This window comes from Calidris pugnax, unplaced genomic scaffold (genome assembly GCF_001431845.1).
Source record: "Calidris pugnax isolate Ruff unplaced genomic scaffold, ASM143184v1 scaffold44, whole genome shotgun sequence".
Classification (NCBI taxonomy): domain Eukaryota; kingdom Metazoa; phylum Chordata; class Aves; order Charadriiformes; family Scolopacidae; genus Calidris; species Calidris pugnax.
Window position 1 is genome coordinate 37,317,407 of NW_015094506.1, and position 24,345 is coordinate 37,341,751.

General features: G+C 40.7%; 1 protein-coding gene across 1 annotated transcript in view; it reads left to right on the forward strand.

The window, feature by feature from the left end:
• PLXNB2 (plexin B2) overlaps positions 1 to 24,345 on the forward strand; it is a 79,940-nt gene that overhangs the window by 14,781 nt on the left and 40,814 nt on the right. The window contains exons 7-14 of the mRNA XM_014964003.1: positions 289 to 403; positions 1,111 to 1,213; positions 1,684 to 1,785; positions 7,615 to 7,707; positions 8,779 to 8,860; positions 13,209 to 13,381; positions 16,046 to 16,194; positions 19,194 to 19,302. Of these exons, the coding sequence (XP_014819489.1) occupies positions 289 to 403; positions 1,111 to 1,213; positions 1,684 to 1,785; positions 7,615 to 7,707; positions 8,779 to 8,860; positions 13,209 to 13,381; positions 16,046 to 16,194; positions 19,194 to 19,302 (926 nt within the window). The remainder of the gene's footprint in view (positions 1 to 288; positions 404 to 1,110; positions 1,214 to 1,683; positions 1,786 to 7,614; positions 7,708 to 8,778; positions 8,861 to 13,208; positions 13,382 to 16,045; positions 16,195 to 19,193; positions 19,303 to 24,345) is intronic.

Consider the following 24,345-nt stretch of genomic DNA (forward strand, 5'->3'; position numbering starts at 1 on the left):
AACCATGTGCTGAAAAATTTGCAAAGCTTAAAAAGACAAAGCAGAGCTTATAGATCTGAAGTATAACAGGTCATGAGATCCAGAGTGTCAACAGTATAGTTAAATATTTGCTTATGTCCTGTAAAATAATCATTGTATCATTCAGCTCAAGAGCTAAAGAATTCAACAACCACTTAGATAATTTTTTTTTTTTGTAATAGATCATGTAAAACCATTATCATTGTATCATTCAGCTCAAGAGCTAAAGAATTCAACAACCACTTAGATAATTTTTTTTTTTTGTAATAGATCATGTTTCAGTTCCACTTCAGTTAACCTTTGGAAATAACAAGGTATTTTTTGCGTCACACACTTACCCTTTTTATGACTGTGAAGAAGCAATGAATCTTCTTGAAAATCAACCGTAAGTATTTCAGCTTCTTAACTTAGGTGTTTAGATCCTGTAGCATGTACCTTTCGGGTAACTGGCAGCTGAGTTACCCAATCATTTCATAATTAGGCCTTTGGCACTCAATTTGCCAGTGTCCAAATCCTTTTCCTTATATTTTAATGAAGTTGAAAAATGGTTGAAGGGCACCAGGTAATATAAAACACATGGAATGGGAATATTCATGGCACATATAATTAAAGGCCAGTTCATTGGGTTGCCACTGCAGGTGAGCTCTGTCGGCAGCTGCTTACCTACTTCTTCCCTGAAATGTTAGATTTCTGCTTTGAGTTCAACTGGGACCATCAAAGTGGACTCTGCTCCCATCATCTGCCCTGCTCAAGATGTTGCTGCCCCAAGGCAGGTGCAGCAAACCCAAACCCCATTTTGCATCATCTTACGTATGAAGGTTGATCAAGATCATTTCCAGTCCTCTCAGACTTGATCTCAAAGTTAACACAAGATACTGTGGATTTCTGATTCTTGTTCAAATATTTAATGGAGAAAATTGGTTTTGGGGGTTCTTGAACTGTTCTTAATATGAAGTTTTCAGCTTAATATAGTAAGGACACTGTAACAGATTGATCTACCCTCAATGAATAAAGATGGAATTTCATTTTCCTTTTTTGTCAATGGGGGGAAAAGCCTGACAGTTTGTCATGACTATCATGTTATATTTGTAGATGCTATTCCTGTGCAAGCAATAGATGGAATTGTCAGTGGGACTGGAAGAGACATATCTGTGAAGAGTCCTCTTCAGTACAGGATGTGATTAAACAAAATATGGTAATGTTTAAAAATAAGATTATTAGTTTTTTATTAGAACATTTCAATATTTTCTTTGCTTTTTCTCTCACATCAGTTGGTTGAATGAGGGATTTAAAAATGATCCTAAAGTTAACTCCAGAAGTGTAAGATATTTTTTTAGTGACAGTGCGGGGGTGGGAATTTAAGGGTGTGATTGAGGAGGGGCAGTGAAACTGAATAACTCCTGAAAGGATATTTTTGTTCCTTTGACTATTTTGCTTCAATGGGAGGAACAAGATTTCAAGGCTGGGAAAGATAATCACCCACAGCTTTGACATATGCTGCAGTCATTTTTAGCATGTCTAATTTGAAAGGGTGTAATCAAATCTGTCACTGTATTTTAAGCATGAAGTTCTTCAGAACAATCATTCCATTGTCCGAAGGCCATCAGAGCTTGTTGTGATAAGACTTTTTATTTGGAATAACATATAAAATGTTTCTCTCCCCAGAAAGAAGAATGCCCACAGTTTCTAAACCCTAACCCTCCAATAATACCTATGGAGTACCAAACAACGGTGTATTTTGAGGGAAGACATCTAGATTATTATCGGGTAAGCAGATTAATTCAAAGCTAGCTGTCATTTGAATTCCACTTAAACTGCAGCCACACCCCTAAACTAAAGCATCAGTTTGTGTTCCTTGGAGATCCTGCTTGTAATTGGTCTTAAAGAAGGAAAAGAGCTGCACATTCAAGTTTAATATAATATTGGTTACTGTGTTAGAGTCATCACCAAGACAGAATCAGAGCTGGACAAAATATCTTAGCTACTAGATGTGGGGTTTTTTTCAGGAATGCAAGTTGGACCTGCTGAAACACTTGACAGTTATTTTTCATCTAACGAAATGAGGGGAGATTTAGGAATTGTAAATGCTTCATATCTTTTTTCTAATTAAATGCTTACTTTTTTGTTGTTGTTCTAGAATGACATCACTTAATATACTTAATTCAGTTTTCACTTTTCAAAGAAAAAAATGCACTCAGAAATTAAACGTTTCTTAGTTTGGATAAAACAATCTTTTGGGGGGGTTTATGTGTGTGTGTGATCATCGAACCAGAAGATCAGGTATTTTCTCAGCTGTAGCAAATGCTTCTCTTTCTCGGTACTTGCTTCCAGAAAGTAAATTACAAAGCTTCTAAGAAGCCAGAGTTTGACTCCAAGCTTTTAATTGCTTTATAACCTAGACAATGCATAAAATATTATTGTTAGTTTGATAAAAACAAAGCTTAAAAAACACTTCTTAGATCTTAGTTTTGTTCTTAGTTTCAATTGTTTGTGTTGTTTTGTGGAAAAGCGAATTAATGATAGATATGCTGGAGATTGCATCAATTGCTTTATCTACAAGCCATCTATCAAGGGAAAAAAGGCTCTTGTTTCTTGAGTTGTTGTTTTTTTTCCTTTGCCAAATTGAAGTACTGTACAGCTTACAAAGTCCTCCTATTGCCGCTGCTATGCCTGCCAAGGGATGGGAAGGGTCTGGAGAGCAGCAATGTAAGAAGGGTATTCAGAGAAGGGTAAAAAGCAACCCACAAGCACTACAATCATATGAAGATCATGCTGTGTATCACTACATTGTACATATATCAAGACCATGTTATACAAACATAAGTGCAAAAATAAACTTTCTTTCTGGAAGACCTTAAATATATGGGAAAAAAAAAAAAAAAAAAAAAGAAATTAATGATAGATATGCTGGAGATTGCATCAATTGCTTTATCTACAAGCCATCTATCAAGGGAAAAAAGGCTCTTGTTTCTTGAGTTGTTGTTTTTTTTCCTTTGCCAAATTGAAGTACTGTACAGCTTACAAAGTCCTCCTATTGCCGCTGCTATGCCTGCCAAGGGATGGGAAGGGTCTGGAGAGCAGCAATGTAAGAAGGGTATTCAGAGAAGGGTAAAAAGCAACCCACAAGCACTACAATCATATGAAGATCATGCTGTGTATCACTACATTGTACATATATCAAGACCATGTTATACAAACATAAGTGCAAAAATAAACTTTCTTTCTGGAAGACCTTAAATATATGGAAAAAAAAAAAAAAAAAAAAAGCAATTTGGTGAATTTGATCTGTTCTCCAAGATGCCAGGACTGGTCCCTGGTAGGATGTCTGGCTGCGTGCATGGTGTGGGACACAACATGAGACCTAAAGGCCACAGCTGTCTCTGCTAAAACCAGAAAATATTCCAAAGAATTTATTCACAATTCTTTTGTTTAGCATTGTGAAGAGCTGTTTTTCTGCACAAGAGGAAAATTTTTCCCTGCTCCTTTGATATAAGTGGAAGAGCCTATTCTCTCTCCAGAACAAATTCAGGGCAGATGCATAATCTAGATGTACTGAATTTGACTTTTAGAGGACCCTTTTCCTCTAAGGAGGAATCCAAAAGCTCCTTCATCTAGTTTATCATTCAGTGAATAAGAACTTTAATCTTTCTGAACTACTAGCAGACAAAAGGGAACAAAAATGCTTCTGCGCTTTTTTTTCCCCATGAGGTATCACTTACATTTAGGGAAGGCAGACCCATCCTGTGGATTGAACACTTTGTCACGGGTAGCAGCATTTCATGAATTGCCTACAGACCAGACCCAGTATGCATTTATTTAACTTGGAACAGGGAAGTCTTACATGGAATTCAAGTCTCTGTAAGTAGTAAGATGAATGTACAGGCTTTAGGCTGGAAAGATGCTGGAGAGCAATGAGTGTCAAGTGATGTCAGAATTACTTTTCTTAGGTGAGAGCCATGTGTGAACGTCATCTCTGTCACGGGAGCAGCCCCATATATCCCGGTACAGAGGTGCATTTCTAAACCAGAATAATAATGCCCTCAGTGCCAGGACTTAAATAGGCATACACAGTGACTACAGCTGTACACACAGACCTCTGAGTATATGTGAAAACAGACAAATAAGGCATGAAATAGTCATAATCATCCAGGCAGTCATGCCTGTGGAGTCATGCTATCTGAAGCAATAACTTGGTTACTGAAAGTTCGTTTGAGTAAGGGCATAACTTACACACGGCCTTGGGTAAACATCTCATGGAGGGCAGGGTAGCTCAGGAGAAGCCATGGACGGATATTTTGCAGGGGTTGGCCCACAGCCCAAGGGTAAAATGGCGTGTGGCTTCTCATGTGGAACTGTTTTGCCTCAAGATATGCTGGGCATTACAGTGTGTTTGGAGGTAGCTGTCATGCAGCAATAAGCACGTTTAAGGTCCTTATTGATTAGAACATTGGTATATATCCATTTTTCTCCTATTTTCCTTGCCTACATTCTTGCTTAGAAAAAATTGATAAGCAATAATGAATGTCCTGTTGTCACTTTGAACTACTATCTCTATTATCTTGGTTTAATCTGTACTTTGCTTTAAGGGGTGAGGCACAATCATGGGTGACTAAGTGCAGTAACCAATATAATGCATAGAAGCATCTCTGCTTCTAGGTGGAGATTAGCAGTGAAGGTCTGGCCTCACCCAGTGGGTGGGAGATGTGTATGGCTTCTAAAACTGCTATTGCAGAACTGAGGGTGTAAGAATAAGCTCACAGTTTTTGTATGCACCTCTTAACTTGTGAACACTTACAGTACCATGAATAAATCTCTTCATGAGGGCTTCTGCTGGAGGGAAATAGACTAAAAGAGGAGAAGCTGTTGGCTGTTTTTCTGCCTCTCCTTCCTCTGAAAGAATTTCAGTGGGAAGGAGAAGTAAATCCAAGCTGCCGTCATTCTCTTGGGAATAGCCTCATCCAGAACAAGCGGGTGAGAGGAGAGTTCAGTACTGGATCAGTCACATTGCATGCAACTTCTGAGAGGCATTCTCCAGCTGAGTCCTTGAAAGGTTGGCACAGTAGAAGAGACAGATGTGCCAGCATCAAGATAAGCTTATTAGCCCTCCAAAGATTTTCATTAAAAGTAATTTCCCATTTGGATTTGCCTTTGTCATGTGTGTCTGATGTGTAACCCACTTCCCAGTGTTTGCTACGTGTTTCCTCTTGCACCCAGACTGCTGAATGTGAGCTCTGTAGCCTTCTGCTCAAGAGCCTGGTATAGCAAGTCCTGATTTCAGGTGGCAGCTGTCATGCACACCGAAACTCCCCTCCTCTCCCAGCGCCTTCTGTTAAGCGCGTGGGAAAGCCTTACGCAGCAGCAGCAGAATTTCAACACTTTTGAAAAATACATGGTATGTTGAAATGTAGAGTAGGGAAAGCAAGGCAGCGTTCCTCAAAAAAGAGATTTGTAAGGTGCTTTAAAAATTGGAGTATTTAGATGGTTTTTGTAAAGCAGAATGGGCCGTAAAACTTTCAGAAAAGGCATTCCAGAGCTCGGTCAGTAGCTTATTTTCTATATGCAACTTCTGAGAATGAAGAAGTAAAAGGTCTGTTCCCCTAAGCCTCCCAGAGACTGGAGTAAGGCCCTTTACCTGGCTAAAGCATGTGCTCCTCCTCAGCTCCAAACCTTGGTGGGCTCTTGTGACTGCTACCCAACCTGTCACAGTGAAGGAGCAATAGGAAAGGTTTCCACTGCACTAATTAAATAAAACCTAGTGCCCCATGAGTTACCACTGATTCCAGCATTGAAAAAATAGCTACAAATAAATAGGGTAAGATCCTCATACATGAGGCTTAAATGACAGCAGGAGACAACGTACTAACCCTTGGAGCAGGAAAGAGGAATCAAGTAACATTTTTTTGATGTGTACTCGAAGACTCAAGCGGTTCTGGACAAAAGCAGGGACTAGTTCTTAACATCCACAGAAGGCATCAAAATGAAGTTCTCATGAAGTTCAACAAGGCCAAGTTCAAGGTCCTGCACCCAGGTCGGTGCAATCCCCAATATCAATTGGGATGATCAGGTTGGAGGATGAATGGATTGACAATAGCCCTGCTGAGCAGGACTTGGCGATACTGGTGGATGGAAAATTAGATACGAGCCATCAATGTGCACTTGCAGCCCAGAAGGCCAATCGTATCCTGGGCTGCATCAAAAGAAGTGTGGCCAGCGGGTTAAGGGAGGTGTTTCTGCCTCTCTACTCCTCTCTGGTGAGTCCCCATCTGGAGTACTGCATCCAGTTCTAGAACTGTCAGCACAGGAAAGACACAGACTTGTTGGAGCAGGTCCAGAGGAGGACTGCAAAAATTATCCTCTCTATGGATGGGACACCTCTCCTATGAGGACAAGCTGAGAGAGTTGGAGTTGCTCAGCCTGGAGAAGAGAAGGTTTCAGGGAGACCTCTTTGAGACCTTTCAGTATATAAAGGGAACTTATCAGAAAGACAGAGAGACATTTTATCAGAGCCTGTAGCGCCAGGACAAGAGACAATGGTTTTAAATTGAAAGAGGGTATGTTTAGACTGCATTATGGCTGTCCCATCATTGGAAGTGTTCAAGGTCAGGTTGGAGCAACCTTATGTACTGGAAGGTGTCCCTGTCCATGGCAGTGGGATTGGACTAGATGATCTTTGAAGGCTTCTTCCAACCCACCCAGAGTGTTCTATGATTCTGAAAAGGTAAAAGTGGTCTCATCCCCCAGTAGGCTCTGATCTCATAAGTATTTACTAACAATACTGCCTGAAAATATTCTTGGTACTTCTTTCTTTCTCTGGTTCTTCTGGCAAAGCTGTTTGTGCTGCTCTGCTGTGGGCCAGAGCCGAAGAATGATCCAGCACAGAAACAGTGTCATGGGGTGACACTGTTTGGTGTTTGGTTTTTAGCCAGCTCAGTTCCTCAATTGAATCACAGAAGAGCCAAGCTGAGAGTTCTGCCAGTGCAGCACAGGTCGGTATGTGCTGCAGCCTAAAGGCAGGAGTGAATGGATTTAGGGCCTAGGGAGAAGAAAGGAGGAAGAAGGTATCTAGGAGGCAGGAATACCTTTAAGCTGGCGCTGCCGTCAAAGATTATCCTGTGCAAACACAGCTGGAGTCATGGTGAGGCAAGAGAAACAAAACCAGCAAGGTCTGAGAGATGTGCATTCCAGTTTCTCACGTAATTCTTGCATTCCTGCTCTGCCCAGGATCCCTACAGAGAAAACCTTAAAGGGCAGAACTCACAGAGCTCTGTTAATAACACATCTGATGTGCGAAGTCATCCAGTATTCACATCTCTTGGCTTTTTCTTATTGTTCCCTGAAACAGAGTGCTAGGTATGTTCTTGCTGTATTTGTACTGCTCTAGTGCTTCCACCTTTAGTGAATGCTGGAAGGATGCAGCAAAGCATCAGATTGTGCTGGCTCAGTGTTTCACCAGCTTTATTTTCAGGAGATGACTTTACCTGCGTAGCCTTCTTTTGGTCTTATTACTTCCAGTGCTGAACAGGATATTGCCTCACGATCTTTTATTACTCTTGGTGATGCTGTACAAATTTTAAGCTGAACTTCTCTCTTCCACAGGGTAAAAAATATATGGTTGGAAACAGCCAGTTTGAATTTGAAGCTCCTGTTGATGAATCAGATGAAGGAAAATTTTCATTCATGAGTAAAGAGGTAAATGCAACAATTTGATTCACCTACCAAATATATTCAGTTCTTATAGTTCCAATGTGTGTCCAGAAATGTAGAGTTAATATTGGTTTTCCTCAGAGAAGAAAGTCACCGCTGATGGAGATTCTCCTTTGGCAGTAGCAATCAAAGGCAGCAGCTTTGATTCAGTGCTCCTGGGATCTCCCCTCAAAGCCCTCGATCTTTCCGGTTGATTTCTCTATCTATGCAATCCATGGATTCAGGGAACTGTCCCTGGAGGAACTCAGGACCATTCCTTTTTTTATTTTTCACTTTTTATGAAATCTGGTGCATAAAAACTGCTAGCTCTGCTTCTTTCACTCTGGTTTATTTTACAGAGAAAGGAAATGGTATTCAAAAAACCAGTCTATTTACCATGCTCAAAGTCGGACCCACAAATGTTGTGCTGACTTTAACCTTTATGTCTTATAAGCTTACTAACGGGGAAGTTTTGAGACCCGATTAGCATTTATGCAGCAGTTGAGCCTAGCACAAAGCATTTGCTTTGTAAAGCCATTGTATTTTTCTTTGCTCTTTTTCTTTCCCACCGGTTGTTATTGCTGCTGTCTTTCAACCTGAGCAGAAGCTCGAGTCTTGGAGCACGTGAACCTTGTGCTTTGGCTATAACGAGGGGGTTGCACTGCTAAAGATGCAAGAGATTTCCCCTCCATGTGGTGCGAGTCTGCCGTGTCCATGGAAGTAATGGGGCCAGATGGTGTGGGAAGGGAGAACTCAGCAGGGTCAGCAGCTATACTTACTGAATCTGAACAGTACCTTTGCTACTTGGATACTTATAACCAAATGTAAATTAAATTAATGAAAAGCGGGTATTCAGATATTGCTGTCCCTTGATACTTGAAAATCTTGATTGTGAAGAATTAGGTTCATTAAAGCATTTTTCTATAAGTGTATTTGGCCAAGATGAAAAAAGGACCATAAGGTTTGGGATAGTTTCTAAAACCTTCACAGCTCTGATAATTGAGTATCATAGAAAACGTATTAAATTAACCTTCTCAAACGAAGGTATAAATATCTCTATTGTGTCATCTTTTCCAGTTCTCCTATAGTGCAAATGAAACCCTACAACTTAACTTATCCATAAGAACAGATAAGGTCAAGATTGACAGCAAACTGATGGGTAAGTATGAAATACAGGATTAAAGGGAGGTTAATTACAGTAAACAGAAATCTATTCCTTCAAAATTTGGAGACATGTAAATAAGAGTGTTACCTTTGTAGGTTTTACTGGTTTAGGTGAAACAATTAAATCTGACAGATCAAAAGTTATTAATACTAACCTCATGAATTAAACATCAGTTTTGTATGTATTAAAGGCAGTTTTAAATATGCTACCATTATTTTCAAGTTTACTTTCGCTCTGAAGGGCAATCTTAATAGTGAGGCTTCAGAGCTCAACACACTTAAGTAGGTTTTCATATTTTTTAGTATGTTTTTCGGTTTTAGTATGTTTTTCAGTTTTAGTATGTTTTTTCAATTACCATTTCCTTTCCCCAATTAACTTTCCCCCTCTGATAGCAGAAAGGGGATCCTTCTCACTGCCGCTCATATGGACTTCACCTGAAATCCCAACTTTCAACTGGGTCCCAACTCAGACAGGTTCTGCAGTCTTTATGTCTGCTGGTGATCAGCAATACACAGCTGATTATTTCATTCATTTATTTCTATGGCAACAAAAAGTATATTAAATTTTATGGCACAAAGACTTGGTCTTTGATATAAATTGCTTATTTCTTTATTTTTATTTCTTTCAATGTGCAACAATGAAGCAATTATATCTGTGAGCCTAGTCCTGAGCTGGGGGGAGGAAGCTCCGTCAAAACGAGCGGAGCCATATCTGGGAGCTGGGACATCCCTTACACTCCTTTGGACTGAACTTTAAGGCATAAACCTGAAAAAGCTGTGAGGCAACACACTTGTTACTTGTGTGATGAGTCAACATCGGGGAAACTAATACTGCCCCCCAAGTAACATCCTTTGCAGATTAAATCTTCAGACCACTTTTTTCCATCTGTACAATATTTAAATTTCTTCCCTTTCTTATTGGCAGCAAAGAGATATGTTTTTAGAAGATTTTCCCTATGGCTCTGTGTGCAGTGTTGAAAGCACTTAAAAGAGGACCTGGCATGAATGTTTGAGGGAGGTCATATTACAGTCTCACACTGTCTTAATTTCCATTCCAAAGGCTGTGGTGTTTAAAACTGCAGTATTTTGACCAAATATTCCCAACATCTTTTTTCCCAGTCTAGGAAAAACATAGAAAAAAAAAAGTAGCTAAATTATTAAAGAAATGTTATATTTCAAATTGAAATATAGAACCCTTGCCAGAGGCAAAATGAAAAATTATCAACAAATGTCTCTTTTTATTATAAAAGGGATTTTTTTAATCCAAATTCTCCCCTGCTTTTAAATTTCATTGCCATATGAAATCCGGACTGTAATGTTTTTCATGCATCTTGAAAAGAATTGGCTTTGGGTATATGGTTGCTGCTGAGAAGCACCTTTGAACCTGCCAGTGAAAGAACCCTTTCTTTGTATAACACTTAGTGAATACTAAGTTACGATAGCAGTTTTACATCTCTAGCCATCAGGGGTTCTGAACAGTATGAAATCCAATATATCCCTTTTATCCTTTGTCCTTTTTATCAATGATTTCACAGCTGGTATCTCAAGGTGATGGATAAGAGTCAGAATCTAATGAGTGGCTTGCTGCTGGTACATTTAATGAGCTGATCAGTGAACAGGGGGAGTGTTTAATGCTTTAAGGCCATAGCTTTCTCCCTTGCATTTATGCAATTGGATGTGAGGGATGTCAAGGCGTTGCAGCACTGACATTGTTTACTGAGAGATGAGATGAAAATTCCTGTCCAGCCGATGCAGGATAACAAAGTGATTCAGGAAGCATATTCCCATGCTGTATCAGGTGGCCATGGGGCAGTGTGGGTGGGAAATGCAGGGTTTAGGAAAGCAAAGGGATGATTTGTTTAACAATATTACCCGCTCGGGTCCCTGTGCAGTAGCAGCCTTTCAGAATGCTGGATTAAGAAAGCAATCTGGTTCCTGCAAAAGCAATTTGCAGCATAGACATGAGGAAACTTTTCCTTGCCGCTGCCTGCACCGTTGCTTCTGCTTATAAACGCAAACAGCAACGCACCAGGGCTGTCAGTCTGGTGCTTTTCCCCAGCATTATGTTCACATCCAACATACGGAGTGAGTAGTTAACACACAGACTGTTGAAAATATTGCTTGAGTTACATTTGTTGCTCGGTGACTTCTGTATTGATGTGCTCAGTATATGAAGCAAATGATGCTACTCCTGTTTTGTGCTCATCGATTCCTCAAGAATTCAAGATAGGGGTTGAGTCAAATGGATGCTCTTTCTCATCGATTCGTTCTTCAAATGCCAAAGTCCCTCAGCTTTGCATACACCTCCAATGATGTCTCGACTAAGCTTGGGCTGGTAAAGCTACTTGAAATCAAGTGCATCTGCTGATTAGATGTAAGAAGAGTCAAAACCAGCCTTCATCATTGCATTAACTCCTCAGTGTAAGGGAAAGAATAAAAATGTGTCATTATACTAAAGACTAGCTGTGAAATTGGATGTCCAGGTCTTTAAACACACATCATTTAGAGAAGGACTGCCCTTTTGAGGTTGTATGTTCTCACACAAGTGGCAGAGAGACTGTAGCCAAGTTTTGGGCATCTGTAATATTGTTCATGTCTGGCAGAGAAATAACGGCGCTGCTGAAAAATAATGGAAAATCAGCAATCTCATTTTGCTTTTTCATTTCAGTAGGAATCTGACATGTTAGCCTCTTGGAATTGGATTTTAAAAGCTACTGCTGATGTTATCTAGGAAGATACCAATTGCATTGAAATGTTAGTCACTGGACCGTGCTTTTGCTGGTGTCCTTTCTAGAGTCCTGCTTCTCTGAGAATAAAAGCTTTCTTTAAATAGACATTTTTGATGGCCTTTACCATATGCAGTCTCAAAGGCATTTATCCTAGTCTCTCTTGCCACATCTGATCACCTCTGTTTACTTTGCTTTGCTTCCTGCATCTCTAAGGATGAAACTCCTTTGAAAAAACCCCAGTGTCACAAAGGGTACCATTTCTTGAGACTTAATGAGCACATAAAACAGCTACTGGAAAGGGGAGATGTCTTGTATTCCCCACTCCCATCTGTGAGCACATTTAACTCTTGAAAGAGCACAGGAGGAAACATCGATAGTTTTCTGCTGTTCTGGTAAGTTAAGTTGATGTACAAGAGGACTCAACAAGTGCCAGAGCACCCGGTGGCAGAGGGTGAGGCTATGTGGCCCGGAAAAAAGAGCAGCCAAAACCAGAGAAAAGCAGGGATAAAGGGAAGGAGCAGAAAAGGAGGGAGCAAGAAGTTCCCCTCTTATCGTAGATAATTGGCTCACCTTTCCAGGGAGGCACAACACTGACGCTGAGTAATCTGTGCAACTTGCAAGCTTCCCCTAGAGAAATGTGTGGCATCTTTTCAGTCTGTTTTCTTCTGGGCTAGCTCTCAAGTGCGTCTCCAAATGTTTTCTTGCAAGCCCAGGCTTTCCTTATGCTGCTGAACCACCCGGCTACGTCTCAAGGCTTTGCATCTATTTGGGAAAATTAATTTTGTTCAGGGACTGTGGATCATGCTAGAGATTGATGGGGGCCAAAGCAAGCTTAGTGTCTGGGACAGTTGGTGCATGGTTCATCAGTAAGAGAAGCATGACTGTCAGACCTGATTTCTTGGCTCAGAAAAACTAGAATTAAACTCCACTACAGAAGGAATGAGGCATACATCAGGACGGCAATCCAAGACAAAAGGGAAAACCAAAGCAAGAAAATAGAGAAGAATGGAGAAATGAAGAGGTATTAACCTGAACAAAGGATAGCACTTCATTAAATCTTAACTTTTTATTCGGTTCAGGCTTTAGCAATGATTTTGGAAAGGCCCAAATACCCTGGAAACAGCCAACAAAGGCAGCTCTCTTCTTTTAAATGCACAGCTGGCAGCAGTCCCATGCCAGCTGATATCTGTCCCTACCAACACCCATACAGTTTATACCCTTCCATGTCTTGACTCCTGGCACACCAGGAGGACCTGTTTGTTTGAACCAATCTTTGAACACTCATATAGGCAGGTTCGTTGAGGACAGGCAAAGAAAGAACTTCATACTTAAAGGTTTTGACAATGCCAGAGTGACAAAAATGCATTTGGGTTCTATTTGATAGTTTATTTATAGTGTGCACATGGATAGATTTCAGGTTTTTCCCTACAGGGAAAAGTACAGTTTTCTCTCAGTAACATTCAGGGATTAAGTACAGAGTGTGCATATTCTTCACACAACTCAACTGAGCAACAGGTAGGCTTTGGACATAGGATTGGTTTTCCTTCCTGTAGCACACTGAATATTGTTAAAACAGAGGAAAGTGTCTAAGTGCATTTACTGTTCATATTTCAGTGACTCTGTACAACTGCTCTTACGGACGAAGCGACTGCAGCTTATGCCTGGCGGCCCATCGAGACTATAAGTGTGTCTGGTGTGAAGAAGATGGCAAACCCAGCAAGTGTGTGTATGAAAAACTCTGTCACGCTCCTCCCACCGACACGTGTCCTCACCCAGAAATCACTCGTGTAAGATCGCTTTTTTCTCCCCCTATCAGTGATTATTTTTCAGGAGAAAGCATCCAAGCAAGTTCATACTGAAAGGCAGTTTTTTTTTTCCTCGGGTGTTAAGTAAGCCTCTGAAATAGCTGCAAGGAAATAATGCCAGTAGCGATGTGTGTGAGAGATTTGTAAAGACTCAAAATAAGAGACTGAATGGAGTCTTTGAGACTCCTTGTTTTTCAAGCCTTGTCCTCACTGTGCTAGAAGCCAGGCTAGCAGTGTAAGCTTAAACGTGGCACTTGATTCTTGGGAATTAGCATCGATTTTGTTCTCTCTCCTGAAGTCCTTTCTATCTGCAATAAGTCTGTAACAGAGGTTCACTGCTCCTGGAACTACAAGCCGTTAGCAAGCTCATTAACAGGTTTCAAACTGGACTTTTAAATAACATTTAATAAGGAAACAGGTTGTTTCTGCATCACAGTGTGTTTTCCAGGTGTCAGTGATATTTTCCAGTCCACTCTAGAATCAAACCCAAGGCTGTAGAAGTTGAATGCAAGAAGTTAAAGAGGCCGGATGCGCACCCCTGACTTTGCAGTTGGAGCATTCACCCAGGGAAAGGGAAGACTGTCGTCCACCTCGGTGGACCAGTAGACAAAGTTAGAAGTGATAAATCCTTGTTCTTTTCAGCAACAAATACTGTTTTTCTGGGCATAATTGTTGCGAAAGAGTGATATGTACTTCCACTGGGCAAATCAAAATTGCTGCAGCAGTGGTATCAGTACTTTTAAACTCAGACGCACTGTTGGATGAGAACACATCCCAGGCTGTCACAAAAGGAGCTAGGACTGTTTAGTATGAGGAAGAGGAGGCTGAGGGGAGACCTCATCACTCTCTACAACTACTTGAAAGGACACTGTAGAGAGGTTGGGGCTGGTCTCTTCTCACAGGAAATTAACAACAACACAAGAGGGAACAGCTTCAAGCTCCAACAGGGTAGGTTTAGACTGAACATTAGGAAAGAATTTTTCACAGAAAGAGTGGTTGGGCATTGGAATAGGCTGCCCAGGGAGGTGGTTGAGTCACCATCTCTGGATGTGTTTAAGGGACGTTTAGATGGGGTACTGAGGGATATGGTGTAGGGGAGGACTTTGTAGAGTAGTGTTGATGGTTGGACTCGATGATCCCAAGGGTCTCTTCCAACCGGAATGATTCTACAATTCTATGAAAATGAGGCGACTGCATGACAGAGGTAGAGAGTTGTAACAGGGATGTTTCACTCAAGACAGAGCTCTTTAATTCTGAAACATGTGGCTCAAACTGGTAGAGATGCTGAACCTCCTGATGCTGTGCAATTGGAGGTGCAATGTGGGCACAGGCAGACCGGCAACACACTGGCTGAGGTTGGCCATGATGGCATATCTAAGAAGAAATGGCAGGTAAACAGTTGAAGTCTCCCAAGGAAGGCAAATACCCTGAAATCTCAACAGAAAGTGTGGAGGAGGTTACTTGTGTGATAGCTGTGCTCAGGTAAAGATGATTTGAGTAGGAAGGAAAAGGAAAATTAACAAAAATAAAAGAGTTATCTCCTGGGATACTGTTTGTGCATGATTGTGGATTAAATACTGAATACTAAAATATTTGGTTTTATCAAAGCCTTTGTTAGCTTCTGATTTGGACAAAATATTTGGAAACATCTATACAAACCATTGAGTCATTTTTCAGCTACTTTATTTATGGGTTGAGTGCAAAGGGATGGTCAGTGAACAGAAGTTTTAGGAAGTTAAACCAGTGGGAAAATAGAGCAAGTGATTCTGCTGGGCAGCAGCAGCCATGGCTCTGTGCTCAGACTTGCTTAGATCTAAGAAACTCTGATTTTGATGGAGCAGACATTAAAGTCCAGACTTTCAGAAGCTGCATTTGTTTGACTTCCAATTACTACATTTGGGATGTAAGATGTTACCATCTTCTTGATGGTAAACTTGCAGCCCTCCAAAGCTGAAGACCTGGGAGGGTCTTGCTGGAGGTGCTCCAAATAGGAAACTGGGTTGGTCTCCCAACAAAAGTGTAGAATTCAAGTTCCTGCTCAGGTAATATTTCAACCTGAGAAGTCCACTGCAACTGCAGGATTTTCTCAGTCCTCATTTTAATTTCAAGTTATTTAATTAGCATCAGCCCATATACTGCAGCATTCTACCATTTGATGCAGTAAGGAAGATCAGGGGACTAGAAGAACTTTTGAGGACACTATGTGGGGCAGAACTGTGTGTTAGAAAGGTGCACTGTTCCGATGTGAACCGGAAGGCAGAAATTCATGGCAGAAAAAATGCTGGAAAGGCTCCGTGGAATGATTGTGAAGGGAGCCTGATCCATTTGCTTTTCAAAGTCACTGTACTTTAGTGGAGGAACCAAACTTAAAACAGAGTAAACACCAGGCAAGAGTTTTGTACGTAAGAGTCTGCCACAGGAGACATGAAATCTGCAGCTGATGAATACTGGTTCTGAGCTGGCAAATGATTAATTAAAATTAAAAAGTTTCATAACATGCTTTTGTAGGGGTCCTAAAAGAAACATCTTTTGCATTTCAAGTAAGGGTAAGTCTAAGTAGCTTTAAATAATATGAAAGAGCAACATGGCCACTGCAGTATTTAATTTTGGTTGGTTTGTTTTTTTCTTTCCCTCCTGCAAACACAGATTGAGCCAAAAACTGGACCACTAAGTGGTGGAATTCTTTTGACCATAATGGGATCTAATTTGGGAATAAAAGCAGAAGATGTAAAAAATATAACGGTGGCAGACAACGAATGTCTTTTCAAAGAGGAGTTCTACTCTGTTTCCACAAGGTAATTGCTGGATATTTTTCACAAGATTTTAGAAGAAAAAAAGGAACTTCTGTGCATTTTCAGGTGAAGATGATCTTCCTGTGGTTATAAAAGATTATCAATAGAAGAAAGAAATGGTGCGCTATACCTGCAATGTTTCTGAGTCTATTTAAAATTGTTATAGATGCTAATACAGCAACAAATTTACAATAGTGTAGTATCACCCTGCTTCTGATTGATTGATTTTTTTTCCAGATTTGTTTGAAAAGCTTTTATAAACTCTTACTGCAGGTATCTCAAGATTATTTATTTGTTTTTAAATTGAAGGCATCGTAGGTGTGCATCTAGTCATTAAAATCTTTGCTAAATCTGAACTACAGTGCAGCCAAGTATACAAGATTTATGGGAAAGTAGGCAAAGCAAGAGGAAGCTTACATCTTTTTGTGTTAGTCCAGCCACAAAGTTTCTTTCCTGGGGGCAGGGAGGGAGCCCAGAGTTTTGGTTCAGCTTTAGATGACTAAGTTTCATTGCAGAGCCAACAAGTCCATGGATGCTGAATTGCCTAAGCAGGTTGGTAGATGTTTTGTGGATTACTTGTCACACTCTTAAGCAGTGCCAAAAATTAAAACAAAGTACCTAAACTCTTCTCGGTATCAAAGTGTTTACTACAGATTATATCAAGCATCTAATTTCAAGAGGGGAAGTACCCTTTTGATATTAGCTGATAAGAAGCATAGTGTGAAGATACAGTAGTAATATTAAGAGTAATGATATATTTTAAGCAGCATGATTTTTCTTTCATTCACTTTGGATATTTAAAGTTACAATTGAAACCTTGGCTTTCTTTCCCTTCAGTTAATTTAAAATGTAATACAGTAATATTTTGCTGTTTCTGTGGCTTGTTTTGAAAGGGATTTTGAAGATACCGAAGTCAGTTTTCTAGCTTTTGAAAAATGTTTGGCTTTAGCCACTTTGTGGATCAGGTATTTAGAAACTTCCCAGGCCCCTAGGACTTAAGAATGTATTTATAGCTGTATATCTCTTACTGCTTCCCAAATCCATTGCTATCACTCATGCATTTACATGTGCATCAGCACCCACAAAATTCCCATATTTTGCAGTCATCTTTTCCCATTCCCTATTTTCACTGTTTGTAAAAGCTGCACTGAATTGCAGCATAGCCTTACAAGAATTTCCCCAGCCTCTTGGCTTTTTCTAAAGCTTTTTGATATTTTTAAATACATGGAAAGGAGCCAGAACTGAGATGACTGGTTCCTTGTATCATAGCAACATTACTGGTTTCCTAAGCTCTGCTAGTGTGGTAATGGGTGAGAACAAATGCAACTTGCATAATGTCATTTATCAACAAATTAGGGAGTTTTGAAGGATGTTCTCCATTAGGGAATCCTTGAAAAAGAAGTTATTCAAAATCTCCAAATAGGTATCTATAATTTTCTGTCTTTTTCTTCCTCCATTCTTTTGTTTTATTATTGCCTTCTTTTATTTAATTTAATAATAAAAAAAATAGTAAGAACCTAGTCTTGCTCCCCTATGCTTCTGCACTGAAGAGCTAGTCATTTTTAGGAGACAGTTGCTCCCATGGGCAGGAGAGCAGCGAGATTTAAGGCACTTAAGGCTGCTTTCTGGCTCTGCGGTGATTTAATTGTTGGCCTTCGAGAAGTCGTGTTCTCATTCTTTGTAGTTTTCCATTTGTAATGTGGGGGAAGGGAGGCAATGCCAACACCAGGGAGGGGAGGGAACTTTTCTCAATTAAAATCCCTGCTAACCACGTTACAGCGTTCCCCCCTCACACACCCCCCTGGCCCTGGCCCCTGACTGCTTTCCCTAGCTTGACATATGGTAGAAATTCCTCTAAAAGGCACCATTTCCTGTTTCTGCCTGACAAGGAGATACAACTTCCAAGAATACAGTAGAGAGATGATGAGGAACAGACTCAGGCAGCCGTACACATGCCAGGACATGCAAGAATTTAGAGAATTTTGTCCATTTGCCAGTACCCAGGCAGAAAAGTCTGGAGTGATCTGCAGAGGGACTTGACAATCCTTTTATTATAAGTCCTGATTTAAGTACATTATACCCAGTAATTTGGGGTGGTTGGTTGTTTTTTTTTTCTATTTGAGTGGGGTTTTTTTAAGCAGTCTTGCACTGCTTAAGGAAGAATAGCAATAATCCTGGAGGGGAAGAGGGAAAGAAATGAGCAGTGATCCTCGGGGTGTGTCCTATATGAAAGTCTGTGAAGGCTGCAAACATTATATACGTCCTTATCTCACTGTATTATCAGCTCTCCATTAAGCATTTGTCCCAGTTTTCAAGTGTGTTGAATCCTTATTGCATTTTCATGCTTGTGTTCTCTGGATCACCTGTTTGAAATAAAAATTTAAGCATCCAAGCTATCACTCAGCAGCAATGTTAGTTAAGGCAGTGTTTTCTCAGCCAGTATTCCTTGACCTCTGATTTTGCGTGGGTTATCTGAGGATTTATTTTCAGAGAACAGTCATTCTAAAGGGATTTTGATCGTAGGTGTGAAAAAACAGCAGTTAAAAGCTGAAAGGTAGCAGGATGCACCACAAATGTATTAGCACTAAAATGCACAAAGTTGTAAGAAAGCTGATAGTCTGATTCTTACATCAAGGTCAGGAGGGGGGATCCTTTGTTTTTTTAACATCACTGGGTCCAGTGAAAACCTTATGTAGGGTTGGAGAGGTTCATCTCTGACTTATGGGCTGAATTTGAGTCTTCTGTAGAAGGCATCTCTACTAACAGACTGGTAAAGTAGCTGCTATGTGCAGTGCTCACATGTCAGTTTTACCTTCCTTTAAATATAAGATTAAAATATTCTTGGATGTTTTTACCAGGAAACTAGTGCAGAGCTCAAGTACCTTGTGTAGGATAAAGCAAAGTTAGTGCTTTTGCTGGCAGCGTGTGTGGTAGCTCGGACACATTACATCAGTATTGCAGCCATTACTTCTAACAGATAAACTTACATTCTTTCTTGCTAGGATTGTATGTGAAGTTGGACCAATGAGTGAATCAAAACAAGGTCAAATTGAGGTTAACATCAATGGAAAATTAGGTAAATCACCAAGTGAAGTGCAGTTTACATACCAGGTAAGTGCATTTTTTTCAGTGAGCTGTTTTATACCTTGTGCATGACTTAAGTTAGAAGTTTACCTGTTAAGCACAGACTTGCTTGCTTTTGCCTTGCAAACTTCATTTCATCAATAGCACTATCACTCAAGTATGTTAGAAAACGTTTAACTTGGGCATTTCTTTATACAAAGGGTGTACCAAAAATCTATTCTGATCAATAGATCCAGAATCTCAAAATAGAGTGGTGATGTTTGCAATTCAAGTTAAAAAGATGTGGTAGAAAAGAAATGAATTGACTTATTCAGTAGTGGCACAATATCTCTTACGTGTCACTATTGCATTAAAAAAACACAGCAGTGCAAAAAATTAGGTATTCTTTAGATGCACAGTTAGTGCACTATTTTAATCACTGTGTTTAGTCTAGCCAGTGTTCTTAATTACAAGAATGGATGCAGAGCAGCTGAAGAATAAGTAATGAAGGTACATTAATTTTTTAATAATTTATTTCATTCAAAAATATGGCATGCAGAGCCACAGAGAGTGTGATGTGTGTTCATATTATACATGTGCTTTGTTTTGAGTGTCACTATGAAGGAGAATTTCGTTTGTGTCTTAATTGTTTTACCCCAAATGTGGCCCCATATTCCAGCTGGCATACCTTGTGGTTTTAGCAGCAAGTAGCTTTGTCTGTATCTATGAGGTCTTCAAAATTTATAAGAGCCTGGGATATTTGAGAGTTTAAATAATCTCTGTCCTCATATTGATACTTAAAATTAGGTTTATAAACTGTAAACCTGTAAAACATGAAGAGTGGGTTAGGCTTTTGTCTTCTCCCTTATTTAAACTTCTGTCTCATTAATTCTTAATATCTTGTGAGAGAGAAACGAGTCAGCAGTAAGAGGCAGAATAAGTTAAGAATGACATCCAACTGAGAAGAGGATTGTCTTGTTTTCACAAGACGGGGTAGAAGTGGGTTTTCCATGATTTCCAAGCAAATACCTCCTCTCCCACCAGAGGTGGTACCTCTGCAAAGACACTTTTACTTGAAAGTGCCCTCTGTTCCTTTGTGGAAATGTAGTTTATAATTTTTTCTTTCTTCATCATTCTCATTTGTTTGTAACGAGAGAAGAACGTAATCTCCCATGTTTACGTGTTTGTGGTCTCTAGGACAAAGGCTATGACAATAAACCCTACATGACATGAGATTTTGACACGAACCCATTTTGTTGGGTGTGTTCTACATCAGTTCTCCTGTGCTTCACCTGCGTGTAAAGATTCCTCCATGGTTTGCGTGAAAACCACATGAAGAAGTTGAGTGTGTTGAAACGTAGTGTGAAGCCCCCATGTAGGCTTCAAAGCCTGTCTGTGAACTTGTGCTGGTGTGATTCCCTGCTCAGCACAAGCATCTGGGAGGCGAGATAAGCAGCCACTGCTTTTGGCTACTTGATTGCCCATCAGTGAGGCACTAGGAGAAGCCACTGTGTACAGGCATCATCCAGGTGGATGCCCGAACCACAACAACATTTTCCTGGAAGTCCAGGACTTCCTCTGTGCCAACACCTGCCTGCACTGAAGTTACTGAGCTATCAGGTACCTAATGCTGATAAAGACCATTTTTATTTACTGCAAAAATCTTTTCATGGGGACTATTTACAAAATGCAAAGCAATGACAATTAATGCATTTCGTGCCTTAACGCTGGTGAAATCACTTTCTAGTTTCATTTTTCTCTGTTCCATGAGAAAGTAGAGTCAACTGTGGACTGCAGTAGGATTGAAGTCAGTACAGGGGCGTTGTATTCACACACACCTCTACAAGTGTGACACAAGCGCTTCTGGCATGAGAACAGACAAACAGAGCAGACAATCTCATCAGTTGTTTTTGTCTTGAAAACTACAGTCTTGTTCCACTGCTGTTTTCAGGCAGTTCTTTGGTGACTTCTTTCAGCAGACATGTGAAATCTGTGCTTTGTTTAAAACCTCTTTTATTCAGTATATACAAAGGAAAGAAAATACTCTTCTTTCCAAGAGCCTTCCTAAAATAAATTTTCTGTTATGTATTTTTCCATTTCTTTGACACATTGTCTGGCTACCCTCCTGCTGGTAATTATCACTGTTTTTACTGTGTGCTGTGATCACCAGAAGCACAATAGCTTCAGCTTTAGCAGTGACCACTCTAAATGTGGTGTGTGGTGGTGCAGGGCAAAAGTGCACGAGCCGTGCACAAGGAGACAGTGCAGCTGCTCAGCCTGATGTGTCTGTGTACACTAGAGTTTCAGCCTTATACATGTGACTGGTGTCTAACACCAAAACCACATAGTCAGTTTTCAAGTAGAATGGATAGATGAGGGTGGTGAGACACTGGAACAGGTTTCTCAGAGCAGCTGTTGATGTGCCATCATTGGAAGTGTTCAAGATCAGGTTGGACATATCTTTGAGCAACCTGATCTAGTGAAAGATGTCCCTGCCCGTGTTCAGGAAGGTGGACTAGATGATCTTTGAAGATCTCTTCCAACCCAACCATTCTAAGATTTTATGATAAGTACTACTACATTTGGCTGTTGTTGATACTCAGCCTGGGTGATGAGATGTATTTTTTAAAGCTGGATTGATGAGGATCAATAGTCAACATGACTTGGGGCTTAGGCACGACTTGGGCCTTAGGTGCATGCTTCTGCCCCATTCTGCCAGCACAGTGCATTTCTGAGCCGAGGAACACGAGACCCCCATTAAACGGGTCAAAAATCCATTTAAAAGGGAAGCCACAGTTTCAATTCAAAATTATTTCTGAACTTAAATGCCCTGGTGCAGAAGAGACTGTGCTGTGCAGTAAACACCTCATCAAAACTCGCTGCATAACAGGAGAAGAAAGCTCTGTTTCTGCCTAACAACCACAGTATCTCTACCCAACCTGAGTGCTGGTCAAGTCCAGCCGTTCCAGCAAAATTAAATTCCGGTAACCCAGTCCTCCTCCACTGACATTTCTATCGTTTCATTATAAGCAGGATCACACAATAACCAGTCTCCTGCTTAGTGAAACAGAAATGATGTGATGCTAAATTTTAATATCCAGCTATGTGGTACATCTGGAGCACTGACAGCTTGGCTGGTCTCTGAGCAGGTGGAGCAGTGGCACGGCTAAACGCCAGTCCTGCTTTTTCGTTTGTTTTTAACCTCATCTGATTTTCTTGTTACCATGGCAGTGAGAAGTAGTATCAAAGGAAGGAGTTAAGCTTTTCCTAGGTATCTGGTCCAGATTTGCTGATCCTGTTGAAGCGTGATTCCTTCCTCAGAATAACTGATCTGCAGACTCGAGCCACCAGAATGAAAGCTTGCAGCCCATTCTGGGATCTCCAGCATCTGCTTGCAAGAGCAATTCTGTGGCTTTTAGACTGTACAAATTAAAAAGACTATATGGTTTCAAAAAGTTCAAATAGATGTAAGATGGTGAAATTAGAGGTAGAACCCTTCAAAATTGTAATGCATTTCTGAGGCGCTGAATGTAGTTTAGGGTCTTGCTTGGAAATAATTACTTCAGTAAATTGGGAAGTTTCTTTACCTAAACAAGGTGAGGTGGATAACTAAAAAGAGGAAGAAAGAGGGATAAATTAGGGTCTGATCTGAAAACAAACTTGAAGACTATTCACCGTACTGGAAGTCTGAATGTGAACCTGAACAGCACAGTTACATTTAAAAGGGTGCACTGTTCTACCTTAATCTACTCCCAACTTGACAGTTTCCTCTTACCTTCATCCATCCTCGGGTATCCTTGATGTTCGAAGCAATTGCTCTGGGAGCTCTCACCACTGCAGTGCCATTAGTGCCACAAAGCTTTTGTGGATGCTTCTGGCTCACTTGATTTTTCTCCACGAGTCTTTACCTCAATACATGAATTCTATGCTGCAGTTGGGATTTTGGGTGGGGTTTTTTGGGGGGGTGTTACATGCTTGTTGCCATTGTGATTGAAGCTGATAAACCACACATCCACAGCAGTCTGGAATTGCTTGCAGGGAGAAGATCATGGCTATTTTATTCTTGAGTCCTGGAGTACAACTTGTTTGTCCATCAGCCTGCACAGGGGCAAGGAGAACTCTTGGGTAGCTGAGGGTTTTAGCAAAGTTGGCCCTTCCTCATGTAGGTATTATTAGACTTAATTCTCTGTCATCTGAGCTATGCACTTAAATAGATGTCCCGCCAGCCGGTGCTTGTGGCTCTGCTTGAAAGCTGCCAGTGAACACCAGCTGTCTGATAATGCAGACTTTCCAGTCATGCATGCTTCCATTTCTCCATCAAACCTGTCAGCAAAGCTCTGTGGTCTTTTCAGAAAATCATGTGGTGTCTGTCTCACGGTAAAAAGATGCTGCCTGCAATCCAAAAACTCAGTTGTTTAAAATATCAAGCCTTTGCGTAAGCGTCCCACAGGAGACAGCACACAACATGCATTGCTGGGCAAATGCTCTTTCCTGGGCATCTGGAGAGGCTGGAAGCATTTGATCACCTCACAAGGTGTGAGGTTTGGACAAAGCAGCCCCAGGAAGGCAGGGCTCAGCTCACTCCTCTGCTGTTGCAGAAATAACCCAGGAACCGAAGCGTGGCTTGTGCTGTGGATGCTGTGATGAGGGGAGCTGGTGGGTCAGGTCAGCCACTGCGGCAAACACCAGGCTGCCAGGAGCGCGCAATGGAAATTCTCTGGTTGAATATCCTGTGAGTGGGTGGCTTGTCTGAAGAAACAAGAAGCAGGCTCCCTTGAGTCTGAGAAAGGAGGGAAGTGGAGGGGGAAAGAGCAGTTCCTAATGACTTGCATGCCCCGTTCAAGAGCTTAATTTAGCTCCTGTGGTTACCTTTATAGACCATGAAATGACATTTTGACCTCCAAAAAGGTGGCCGGTGTATACAGCACTTTGTGGGCTATGCCTTTAATGACTTTAATTTTTGTGCGCATTACATGCAAGGGTTGGTTTTCAGTGTGGGGCAGATAATTTTGGTAACAAGTTAGTTGTTTTAGAGACCTGCTCCAAGAGCCAGAATTTATTGAAGCTGGGACCAGGATGAGGAAAGAGAAA